Source organism: Sander lucioperca, chromosome 2 (assembly GCF_008315115.2).
Source record: "Sander lucioperca isolate FBNREF2018 chromosome 2, SLUC_FBN_1.2, whole genome shotgun sequence".
NCBI lineage: Eukaryota > Metazoa > Chordata > Actinopteri > Perciformes > Percidae > Sander > Sander lucioperca.
In genome coordinates, this window is record NC_050174.1 from 30,493,668 (window position 1) to 30,507,304 (window position 13,637).

General features: G+C 41.5%; 1 protein-coding gene across 1 annotated transcript in view; it reads right to left on the reverse strand.

Annotated features, from left to right (window-relative positions):
• Window positions 1–5,470: 5,470 nt before the first annotated feature.
• Window positions 5,471–13,637, reverse strand: part of dapk1 (death-associated protein kinase 1) — an 85,975-nt gene continuing 77,808 nt past the window's right edge. Inside the window, exons 25-26 of the mRNA XM_031305897.2 lie at window positions 11,378–11,566; window positions 5,471–10,841 (exon numbers count right to left, since the gene is read on the reverse strand). Coding sequence (XP_031161757.1) covers window positions 9,546–10,841; window positions 11,378–11,566 — 1,485 coding nt within the window. The 3' untranslated portion in view covers window positions 5,471–9,545. The remainder of the gene's footprint in view (window positions 10,842–11,377; window positions 11,567–13,637) is intronic.

Genomic DNA, 13,637 nt, shown 5'->3' on the forward strand with positions numbered 1-13,637 from the left:
ATCCAGTTCTGTACTAGTTGTAGTTCATATTGAAGTATGATCCTTAATTCAACACATTCTAAATCCCTATGTGACTGTTACTGGGTATTCTTTTGAATAAGTTTAACCATTTGTTGAGGGAGTGAAATTTCTGATTGCAACTGACTTACTGGTAAGATTTGACACAAAACCAGTGTAAGACTTTTGTGGGAGCTCTGGGCATGATGTGTTTGTGCATTTAAGTAACCGGGATAGTGTCGGCTTTCTGCAGTAATTTAGTTTCCATAATCAGAGTATAGGCGACTGGAGAAACCAATTTTTTTCCCCAGCTAGATTTTCCCTGAAGCAAGTAAACTCCTTGGCCATTTAGATGCATGACCAGGGTTTCTAATCGTCTTTTTACATGTGCATATGTGCGTGACAAAGCCTTTAATCAATTGAGTTACTTTCACTTCAGACAGTGAAAGTAGCCTATTTCTGTGACAGAAGAAGGAAAGACCATCATGTATCATGTACATCCAAAATAATTCCATCCAAAGCCTCTAGAAGTCTTAATAAGTCTGTTTCCACCACTGAACATTTGATTATTTGTAATATTTCGACACATGTAACATGCATGTTCTCCTTCATAACCTGGTTTCTCATGTGCATGTAAACACACTGATTAACTAACACAATCAGCTTGAGGACTGCCATGGATTGAAACATTGAACAAAGACTAAATAAACAAATGACGAATGAAATGGATTTATTGATTAAAATGAGGTAGATAGTCAGCTTCTGCTTATCTTTAACTCCAGCTTAAACAAAACAACAATCAACCAGCAGCACATTAAAGGTAAAGTTAAACCTTTCATAATGTTGCTGGTATAAAACTTGTCAGTGAAATGAAAATAATCCTTCTCAAGTTGACTATCCAGAAAAGGATACTTAAGATGTGTGACATGATTCATCTACATATGGCCATGTAATGCATCACATATTTATGTTGCAACACACAAGATGCATGATGTTCCAAAATTTCAAAATTTGCATTTGCATCATCAGCAGCTCATGTGCGACTGGGTCATGACAAATGGTGACTGAGCGTGTCCTGTATGAACATGCAAGTCTGGTCAGTTAGACCTTTTAGATAGATAGATAACTGCAGTTGGACTTCCCTGCTGAGTAAATGTTGTCAGTGGGGGGGTTTGGGGTATTCACATCTATTGCTTAAATACAAATAGCAATACGTAAAAGTGCCAGAGATTTTTCTGCTAAATGTAATTACATTAAGTGTCAAAATACTCATTATGCAGAATATATTTGGTATTATAAGATTATTGTCACTGACAGAAGTTGTATGTACTTTGTATATTGTTGGGTACCTGAATGTTTAAAAATTCAGCATAGTATAGTCTGATCACAAGATTCTTATATAAATCATAAACAAAGCAACTATATGGCAGATACATTTAGAGTAAACTTTGGAGTAAAAAGGACAATAGTTTTCTTTGAAATGTAGGGCAGTTAAAGTAAAGGAAATTAGGGCCTATTATAAAATAAAATCACTCATGCAAAGTACTTTACAACTACTTAAGAACCCCCCCCCCACACACACACACACACACACACACACACACACACACACACACACACACACACATTCTTTAATGAATCATACATAAATTGAAGGAGCTGATGGGATTACATTTTCACAGAAATTGATTAGTCTGTTTAATCATCATGTGAAAGTAAGTTTTATAATAGTGCGACTGAGTCATTAAAGTGACTTTAAAATGCAAAGAGTCTGAATAGATTCTATTACTCTGAATAAATACAAGGGGTTGACATGATCAGACAGTATGTAAATATCTGAATATATTGTCTGTGTCTTTACAATTTTTAACTTTAAAGTAAAAGTTCAAGATTTTGGGGAACATGCATATTCTTTTTCTTGCCCAGAGTTAGATGAGAAGCTACTACTCTCTCCTGTCTGGACGGTGAATATGAAGCTACCATCAGCAGCCAGAGGTTAGCTTAGCTTAGCATAAAGACTGAAAACAGGTGGAAACAGCTAGCGGCTCTGTCCAAAGTCATCCAAAGCTCACAAATTAACATGTTATATCTAATTTGTTTAATCCAAAATGTAAAAATGACAATTCACAGTTCAAGGGGGGTTGCAAGTGGTTGTGGGCAAGAAGCAGTTTAACACATGACCCCCCCCCATAAAACGTTGAATTGGTGGTCTTGTTTGTTAAATCTGTATGAAAATGGAAATAAGACCACCAATTCAACGTTTTATGAGATTTAACAGATTTAACAAACAAGATGTAGCGTGCTTATTAATGACTTTTTGTTAACATTTGGATGGTGTTTCCACTTGTTTCCAGTCTTTGTGTTAAGGTACGCTAAACGGCAGCTGGCAAGCTTCATATTTGGCGTACGGACAGTACAGAGAGCGGTATTAATCTTCTTATCTAACTCTGAGCAAGAACAGCAAATACTTCCCAACATGTCAAACTAATCCTTTAAATGTCTTACAAAAGGCCACTGTCCTTACAAATAAGATACAATCTCACTATCTCAATGCCTTTGTTTACATGTTTGTGAAGTTCTGTTGTCTTTAATCTGTAATTTGATGAATATTTAGTGTATCTTGACTGTATCACCACTCACATATCATTTATAGGCTACATTCCTCAGATTAGGACGCTAAACTAAAGAAGGTTATCAGCCGCCAGTCTGGTCTTCACGTTCAGACACAAACATTACCAAACCTGAACTGATGAACATGTCTACAGACTGGGGTTACTATCAATTCTACATGCTGTTGTTGTTTGTCACATAACTGCCTCACTTAAGCTAGTTAGTTAACACTATTGATCATTTTGATTGGGTGACACAACAACGCTAAAGGTCTAGCCGTAAGTATTCACAGTAAGGAAGTGTATGAAGGGAGGTTACTCAACTGGTTTAGATTGAGAGTCGTTAGCATTACCTCATGATGTGACCGAAGTTTAATCACAGGCACAAATGTATTTATGGTGTGTGTAGTTTTTGGCATTTACCACAAATATATATTATTTTATAGGTTATATTTTTTTTATCTCTATATTTTAACTTCAGCACTATTTTATGTCTTAGACTCTCTTTCTTTTCTTCTACTTGCGTGATTTTCTTTTTATACTTATTTAATTTAATGAGCATTGGATCTTAAAACTCTGTCTCCATATTTCTTAATATTACCATAATGTACTGTTCTGTGTATATCTTCAGTATTCACTGTATGTATGGACTGCTGTTTGTTTTTTTTAGGCAGAACTGATTCCAACAGATGGAAAAATAAAAAAGTTTGAGCCCATGCTCACATTGAAACTGTTTAAAAAATATATTTCCACATTCATTAGTTTGAAAATGATTGCATTGTAAAAAAAATGTGTTACATAGACAAAGGCTAAAAACACATCTCTTCCAACTGCACCTCGGATAAAAAAATAAATAAATAAATATATGTATATATATTCTTAAAACTGCACTTTTTTTTAAAGATTTTGTTGTTTTCCGCCTTTCATTTTTGACAGGACAGCTAGGTGAGAAAGGGGAGAGAGAGGGGGAAGACATGCAGGAAATCGTCACAGGTCAGATTCGAATCCTGGACCTCTGCGTCGAGGAATAAACCTCGAAGAACATGTGCGCCTGCTCTACCCACTGACCAACCCAGCCACTTAAAACTGCACTTTCATATGGCTCTTTGTAGTTGTGCTTATTTAAAGATAATGTACTTGTACTTACTACTTGTTGTCTGGAGTTTGCACCTTCAAGGTTGAACGCACTTAATTGGAAGTCGCTTTGGATAAAAGCGTCAGCTAAATGACATGTAATGTAATGTAATGTAATGTAATGTAATGTAAAAATGGGAGTTGTAGCAGTTGAGATTTCTAAAACAAATGTCCAGGGCTTTAGAAAGAACAGTCTTGTTTTCTTTAGCAGTTAGTTGAGGTTATCGTCTTCAGTTTATTTCAATATATTAATTTAGATATTTATGAATTAACTTAATTTCACTTGAAAACTGAAGACTTTAATCCAAATGGCTATAGAAAACTTTGACGTGTTTGGAGGTTTGCAGACATATTGGAATCGTGCTTAAAAAACAAACTCACAAAAAAACCGTTTAAAATCCTGTTTTGCAAACCAAGCATGCCAAATTCAGATACACGTGATTTGAAACGTCACGCCTTCTGCTCCATTTATCTCTCTCTCTCCTTACAAATATTTTTGAATGCCACAGTCAGCAGTTGAGGCAGGTTGAGACGAACCCAGAGTCACGCGAGTGTGTGGGTGGAGGGACGATGTCCCTGCTGCAGCTCCACAATGAACCCAGAGATGTGTGAATAACACAGCCTGGAATCTGGTGGAGGACAAATAAAGCAAACACCCAAAACACAGCAGTCTGTTCCTGATTTATCAAAAAGATTTAAATTCATTAGTAGTGAGGATCTCCTATATACAAACACTGGAGGGGAAATATTGTAACCCTTTTCTTGATCTTGGTTATGTTTGTTGAGTAAGAAAGGTGCTTTACATTCATTCAGTAATAAACAGTTGGGACATTTAGTGCCACTCAGCAGCAACAACAAAAATCCTTAAAATCATTTTCGGTGTATTTTTATTTCTGTTTGATTTCATTTTAAATTTGGGAATCTCAGAGTCATATGGAGACATGATCATTTTGGTAATGTCTACCCAAAAAATACAAATGGAGTTTACTTTATGCGACAAATTCTTATTCTTCATATTTTCTTAAATAAGTTAAAAAAAAAAAAAAAAAAAAAAAAAAAAGTCAGTAGGCTGAATACAGATTCCTGTTTAAAGATAATGACACTAGTTTTTTTTAAAAACAAAACGCACAAAATAAACTGCACTAAGAACAATGGAAATGATCAGATTACAGAAGAAATAAAATAATTTACACCAATTGACTTGTTACAATGAATGAATAATGCTGAATCAATTAAACTGCTCCATGTAAGAACTTTTTTTTAAATTCTATAATACGCTGTATTTATTTAATCATTAACAAATTAAGATTAGTTGACGAGAAACACGTTTCCTTAAATCTCATCAGCACATGATTAGGGTGCTGTTACTCGTCCCTCACCCTCTCCAATCCCTGGAGGAAACAGTGGTCCCCAACATTTTTTGGCTTTTGACTTCCAGACTATTGTCAACTTTTAGATTATTCAGTAATTTAGAAGGAAAAAAGTAAATATTAGAGGAAGGTCTAAAAAAAATAAATAATTTTGGGTGGTAGAAATAGGCTTTTTATCATCTCGGGACCTCCACAGGTTGGGAACCACTGCTGTAACATCATCATTCATTTGTTACCTTAACTTGTTTATACTAATGTCTAAAATCGATAAAGTAATGATTGTCTGCTACTACGCTAACTCAGGAAACTTTAAAATAGCTAACTGTATGTCTTCAATCAGGACAGAGACGATGGCATTAGGTAAAGAATTTATTATAAAATGTTTTACACTATAAAGTGTCAGAAGTACTAATAACATGGCATTCCAAGACATGCTAAAAGAATGTAACATAAATAGTGACAAAAAGACAATGTGTGCAATGTGGCCATTGGACCAGAATGTCCGAAAAGGGGGAAATATTATATAGAGTTCCTCTTCAGACAAAAACAGACAGAAAAATGTGTTTTGAAGACACTTTTAAATCCACTTCTTACGGTCAGAACCACCCGGAAAAAAAGACACCAAATGGAGACAAGGTTGCTAATAATATAGTGATTCCCAGCTTTTACAAAAACATAATATTCACTTCCCTTTCTGAAACATCATTTCTCAGATTGTATACTGTACAAGGCAATAATAAGAGGAATTAAAGCTGCAAGCAGCGACGATCGGGCCCTCGCACCTCCCCGCACGTCGGGGGAACTGGCGGGACATTGGTCGGCGTGGCCGTGCACTTCCACAACCGTCGGACACCGGGCAGAGAGCCAGGCGCTGGAAAGGATGTTATTCACTATGTGGCGTTAGACAACACGCACTAAACATGCACTATGTTGCTCTATATCAAATTTAACCCCCACAAATGCATATTTTACGTAAATCGGATGTTTGTCACAAAAGGATGACTTCCTGTGGCCAGTAGGTGGCTCTATGACTATGACTAAATATTTCTTTAGATCGTGCTGACCAATTTTTAAGTCATTGGGGTTAAATCTGTAGGAGGAGTAGACTGAAGTACCGCCCCCGGAAATGATAAAAATGTCCAAAAATGGAAAGTAAATTCAAAATGTCTTCTTTTGGGTTTAGGGGATGGCTCCAAAAAGCTTTTTTATAAGTCTAGAGGAGATACATATGCCTTCCTAACTTTACATCTAGGTGAAACGTACCGTGGGAGATACTCTGTTAAAATTTTGTAGGGGGTCATACCGAGCAAATTTGACTGCCCCAACCAGAGACCCCTGCCAGATGTAAATTCCTGCTACTTCTAATACACGTGCAAAGTTTTATAACTGTCCGAGCAACTTAAGCCCCTTAATTGTGATTCATTTGGCTTAAGAAAAAGAATAATGAGAAGAAACAGAGCAATTTCAATAGGGCCTTCGCTGACCGACGCCGTCGGTACTCGGCCCTAATGAACAAGTGTGTTTTAGGCACACAACGTTGGCAAACTTCAACAAAAGCTTCTGTTAAAATAAGAAAAAAACATTACATAACATTATGTTTCCGACTAGTTTGTGTTGAGAGTTTTATCACCACATCTTTGATTTGTTTTTATATTTTTACGAGAGACGAGTAGTACATTCATTTTTTGTTGGTATTGGAATCAACATTTTGGGCCAAAAAAGTGAACAGAAAAATGAAGATGAAGTTGAGGGGGAAAAAAAGAGAGGAGTATTTACATCACAGCTGGAAGTTTTGCTGTGTGGAGTGGCAAGTTCAGGTCGAGACAAAAACAGTGAGAGAAGAACAGTATTTAAAGTTTTATCTCTGCGAACAGATGGTAACACTGGGGAAGTAAAGCGAACAGGAAATACTGCACTCTGGCACATTAGCTCATGGTTTTTTTTCTATCAAACTGTGATACTGTGTCCTGAAAAAGGCCTACAAAAGTCTAGCTTTTTAGGAATGAAAGACTCTTTTCCAAACATCAACACATGAAAAAATGTCTGCTTCCAAACATTATAAAACACCAGCTGACACAAAAGGACATTTCTGTCATCATCAGCCTTCGGCCTTTTACAGCTAACAATACTAACTTCATGCCATTTTTCCTTTGCTTTTGCTGACCGAGGCGGGCTGCAGCTTCATGATATAAAAAGACAAACGTGAAAGAAGAAGTGAAGCCACGCACGGTCGACCGACACTGACAGCGATACCGAGAGAAGCTCAAATTTAGCTCGACAGAAGCTGCGTCGATGCCGCTGTGTACAAATCTGACACTGTGGACAGCAACTTGATTGTTGACGTCACTAATGGAGAAAACTCGTTGAAGAAGCATTAAAAAAGGTGCAGTGTCAGGTGTGTTTACTGGATATAATAAATTACCTTTGAGCTTAGTAGAACATGTTACAAATGAACTTTTCTTTACGTTTTTATCATTTTGGTGGCACTTTCTATTCAAAGTAAAGGGAGCTCTGCAGTATCAGTGCCAAGCCAAGTCTACCATGATGATTTTTGACATCTCTTAGGCTTGTGTGACCATCTACAGCAAATTCATTTTGGTGCTGGAAGGAAAAATATCCTTCAATAAGACAATGTACTTTGGGGGAAAAACAGACTTTGAAGTGGGAACATTTATAGTTACACTTCATTTTAGAGGTCCCATAGTTGGCTAAAATTTCAAAGAAAGGAACTGTTAACTCTTCAAAAAGTTCCAGCAAAGGACGATCTTGTAATTCTGGTAACAATTAGAAGAAAAATGCAGACTCAAGGTGTATCCCATTACCATCCTACATGCTTATCCGAAGCAGGTTTTGAATGGAAAAGTGACGAGGAAGTATACAAGAAAAATCAGTACGCGGACTAAAAAATGTGTGAGTGTCAGGTAGACTTTTTGCTAACTTGCAGTTTGATTTACTTGTGACGCGGCATATTTTTTATTTTCTTTAAGTATCAAAATGGAAAAGCACATTGATTTCAAAACACAGTATAGGCCTATGCTGTACGAAGATTAGTATTATAACAATTAGTAATCAATTAATCGATTGACTGAGAATTAACCAGTAACATTTTTTGATAATTTTAAAAGTCCCTGGTTCTAGCTTTGAAATATTTGCTGGTTTTCTTCTATGGTAGTAATCTTTGGGTTTTGGATGTCAATAAAATAACAATTTGATTAGTGCAGCTTTGACTCCAAACATAATTACTACTTCACGCAAGCTGGTTTCTTTAAGTTTTTCTAGTCATTAACATTTTAGCAGTTCTTTCCTGGAAATTCCAACAACAACAAACAAATAACTGTCTTGTAACATTGTCTCACTATAGTTACAGCGTAGTTAACTTCTTAGGGAATTACAGGACACGTAAAATAAAGTGTCACCAAAAATGAATCAACAATGAAGAGATTTCTGTTGTTGGATTAATGAAGAAATAAAACTTTGGAAGGATAATCTGTAAAAACCCAAATGCACCAATTAAACATGAATGACGTTGCTTCCCTACAGAGCATCACATGAACTCCACACTGACTGTAATCCAATGTTTCATCTCATGCACGACTCTGATTTCAGCTTTCCGTTACATTTTCAAAAAGCTTGTAACATGAGCCGAGCTCTTGTTTTTCTTTCTTCGTCAACCTTTTTCCTGTCTCAAATGTAAGATAACCTTTTCCATTTAAAAACTATAGACTTGATTATAATTATTTTTCCTATTAGTGTCAACAAGGCACAGTTCTTCATATGTTTGGAAAGAACTACTATTTGTTTTTTTTAATATTATAGCAAGACTATTTGTGCTCTTTAGGGAGGTAGAAGGCCACAAAGGCACTCTAAAAAAATGCCGTTTAGTTATTAAACACTAAGCTGAACGGCCCAAATGTCACATCAGTAGAACAGAAGCAAGGAGGGGCTGATCCTATTATATGTAACTGTGATGGATGGAGTGAGATAAGATGGCAAGTACTCAGTTTTTTCATCTGGATACGAAAAAGGTCCAAACATGAGACTGCCATCTTTTTTAATCATTGCTTTATGTAGAGATGATAGCTTTTAAAAATGTAGCTTTTCTGTAAGATGAGTGAGACTTAAGTGTGCAGTAGAGTTGGAGGGATATTAAAAAGCAGCACAACAAGATTCAGAACAGAATAAAAGCACAGGATTCCTCTTTGGAGCTCAGGAACATCGGCTCTTTCACAACATTCATAGTGGAAGGAAAGGTCAGCTGTACAGGTGTGGAGAGCACAAACACAACATCTGGTTCATACACCAACTTAATGGAGTGATTAAGGAGCGAGCAGCTGAACGATTGCACTTCATGTTCATTCACGCACGAGTCCCGTTTCCGGGGAAATGTCACATCAGACTATCTGCCGTTTGGCGAAGGACAGAAAGCCCGTTCAGTTCAGCGGGATACGACCGAGCTGATGGAGTTGTACGATGTGCCACCGTTGCAGGTGGGGGGGTATCCGTTGGCGGCCCCTACCAGCGCTTCCATGTTGACCCTGAAAACGGGAGAAGCTTTGAGCAGGAAGTCGGCGGCGTCTCGGCGGCCGAGCTCCCTCAGTTTGGCCATCAGCACGCCCACCGTGCTGTCTGCTCGCCCGCTCCACTCCTGCAGCAGAGCCGCTGTTGGGCTGGGCTGTAGCACAGCCTCCTGGGAGTCCGGGTCCGTGTCCAGCTCAGGGGTGCCATTTGGAGTCCCGTTGCTGTGTTTGGCCACCAAGTCTGTGAGGCCGAGGTTCATAGCCAGCAGGCACCAATCTTTCCCCAGAGCGTCAGGAGGGTCCAGCATGCGGCAGAGCTTCCTGCGAGCCAACAGGGGGACGTCTGATATGTGGATGTCCCTTCCCAGAGTCCCCTGCTGGTAAACTTCAGCACAGCCGAAAAACAGAATGCTGCTGAAGCTCTCTCGGTAGCCGCCCATGGTGTTAGTGAGAGAGGTCTCCCGCTGGACTTGGGCCCGGAAGAAATCTTTGGGTTGGTAGATCATGATGGGGGCGTGGTGCTCCCGCAGCTGCTGAGGACTCAGGTAGTATTTGGCTGTGAGCAGTCCGGGGAGTGTGGAGGCCAGCAGGTTCTCTGTTATACTACAGATGGTGTCCAACAGGGTGTAGCACTTGGCCCGCTCTGAGTCGTGCCCGCGCACCTGAATCTCCACCCCCTGGCCGTGGTTGACCAGCAGGATCATGGCCTCCACTCCGCCTTGGCTCACCTTGGCTCCGTTGGTCCACAGGTGGATATCTCCATCGAAATCCTCCCCGCCCTCCTCCTCCGGCTTCTGCTGGTGGCTCCAGCGACACAGGTTCACCTGCAGTTTGTGAAACAGGCCACAGGGAAAGGGGGTCAGGTGCTCCGCGGGGACGAAGCGTACCCCGCCGTAGAGCAGTGACTCCTCCTCCTCTTCTTCGGTCCAGGAGCGGTGGAGGCCGTTTGTCTTGATGAGGGCAGGAACATCCACCATGGAGGGGTTGGTGGCGTCACGGGCGCAGACGTCCATGGCATCCAGGATCTGCAGCAGCTCGTCCACGTCACTCTCAGGAGCCAGAGCCTGCACCTCCTCCAGCCTGTAGCGCCCCCTGTAGTGGTGGATGGCCTTGGGCGTCTCCACAGAAAGCAGCTTGCCGAGTACGTTGCTGCAGAGCCAACGAGGCTCCAGCAGAACAACATCCTGCACCGTCTCACTCTGCATGATGTTGATCTAAGGGAGGAGGGAGGAAATGAAGGAGGAGGAAAGATGGTGAGAGAGTAAGAGGAAAGGAAAGAAGGAGTAAGTTGACAGGAAAATATAAGTCAGAGAAGGTGAAAGAAAGAAATCAGAAGGAAACAGGTGTGAATAAAAAAAGACATATTGACATAACGAAACCCTTTTCAGACTCAGTACGGTTCAGACAGAGAAACAACATGTTCCTGCTGCAGAGTAATTCTGAGTAATTGTTTACAGATGAAAACAAAGGGTTGGGTTTTATTTATTCATGGACAAAAAGTGCACCCTGGAGGTAGTCTGGTGAACTGACAATCAGCTGCTGGAGACAAGATTCGATGAGTAAATCAGACAGAAAAAATTTCATTTAATCTCAGTGTGGGATTATTTTGGTTTATGTGTGAGCTCTAAAGTTTAGGAAGCTTTTCACACTCAGTGAGTTGTTTTTCACACTCCTAAAAGATTGTAATTATACTCTTGTTTTCCTGCAGCTGCATACAGTCTGGTTTGAAGCTGATATAACAAACACACACCTCCCCCATGCTGTGGAGCTGCAGGGCCAGTGTGCGGAGGTAATCCTGGCTGACCAGAGGGTTGATGTGCTCCTGGACATCGCTGACAAACTGCTGCCATGACGTCAGCTGGTTGGGTCCGCTCAGTTTCCTCCAGGTCGGCAAGGTGGTCAGCAAACGCTCCGACAGCAGCGTCATGGGACTACACCTCTGCAGCGATGGAAAAGCACGGGCGGTGTATATTATAAGTGGATTCACTGTATGTTATCATTTCTTAAGATATTAAGTAAACTGACAAATGAAGAAGAAAATGTTCCAGAAAATATTCCAGATAGTCACCTGAATTCAGTACCTTTGTATAAAAATTCTTGGCTGTAGAAATCATGACACATATACTACTTAGGCCGGATTCACACTGGCTGCGTGGCGTGAGCGTGGCGTTTCTGTTGTGTGGCGGCTGCGTGGATTTTTCTATGTCTGCGACTGTCTGGAAAGGACTTAGGCAGATCACCAACTACAAGCCTAAAACCCCCCACTCCTTCAATGACCGACACCTAGCCAACGACCTGAACGAGTTCTACTGTCGATTTGAAAGACAAAAGGACAGTCCTGACACCATCCCCCACGACACCTCCCTACAGCTACAGCCACTGTGCATCACCTCCACCTCCCCCACCTCAACAGGGTCGTGCCCCCCCCCCCCCACCAATGCCCTCCTTAAAGGTCCCCTCCACCTCCACCCCCCCTCCCACCTCAGTGACGACTCTCTCCATTCACGAGAGGGACGTCAACAGACTCTTCAGGAGACAGAATCCCAGGAAAGCTGCTGGACCGGATGCTGTCTCCCCATCCAGCTTGAAGCACTGCGCTGACCAGCTGTCTTCAGTGTTCACAGACATTTTCAACACCTCACTGGAGACATGCCACGTGCCAGCCTGCTTCAAGACCTCAACCATAATCCCTGTCCCCAAGAAACCAAGGACCACAGGACTTAATGACTTCAGACCCGTCGCCCTGACCTCTGTGGTTATGAAGTCCTTTGAGCACCTTGTGCTTTCACACCTCAAAGCCATCACTGACCCCCTCCTTGACCCCCTGCAGTTTGCCTACAGAGCCAATAGGTCTGTAGATGATGCAGTCAATTTAGCCCTCCACTACATCCTCCGGCACCTGGACTCCGCAGGAATCTACGCCAGGATCCTGTTTGTGGACTTCAGCTCTGCCTTTAACACCATCATCCCGGCTCTGCTTCAGGAGAAGCTCTCCCAGCTAGGCGTGCCTGACTTCACCTACAGGTGGATCACTGACTTCCTGTCTGACAGGAAGCAGCATGTGAAGCTGGGGAAACACGTCTCCGACTCACAGACCATCAGCACCGGATCCACCCAGGGCTGCGTTCTTTCTCCTCTGCTCTTCTCCCTGTACACCAACAGCTGCACCTCCAGTCACCAGTCCATCAAGCTTCTGAAGTTTGCGGACGACACCTCCCTCATCGGACTCATCTCTGATGGAGACGAGTCCGCCTACAGGTGGGAGGCTGACCACCTGGTGACCTGGTGCAAGCAAAACAACCTAGAGCTCAACGCTCTAAAGACAGTGGAGATGGTTGTGGACTTCAGAAAGAACCCAGCCTCACCTGCCCCCATCACCCTCTGTGGCTCCACAATTAACATTGTGGAGTCTTTCCGCTTCCTGGGAACTACCATCTCCCAGGACCTCAAGTGGGAGCTGAACATCAGCTCCCTCGTGAAGAAATTCAACCTGCCAAAGACAATGATGGTGCACTTCTACACAGCCATCATTGAGTCCATCCTCACATCCTCCATCACCATCTGGTACGCTGCTGCCACTGCCAAGGACAAGGGCAGGCTGCAGCGTGTCATTCGGTCAGCTGAGAAGGTGATTGGCTGCAATCTGCCGCCGCTCCAGGACCTATACGCCACCAGGACTCTGAAGCGTGCTGGAAAGATTGTGGCTGACCCCTCCCACCCCAAACACAAGCTCTTTGAGCCACTCCCCTCTGGCAGGAGGCTGAGGTCCAGCAGGACCAAAACCTCACGCCACATAAACAGTTTTTTCCCCTCCGCCACTAGCCTTATTAACAAGGCCCGGAAACCACCCTGACTCTCTCCAAACTACTCCTCTGGCTCCTCATGCCACTGTACCTACTCTGCTGTAGCGTTCCTTTTTACTACTGTTTAACTTATTTTACTATTTATTTTAATTTATTTTATCGTTATTAATACATACTGTGTGTATATGTTTATACTTATATTGTTTA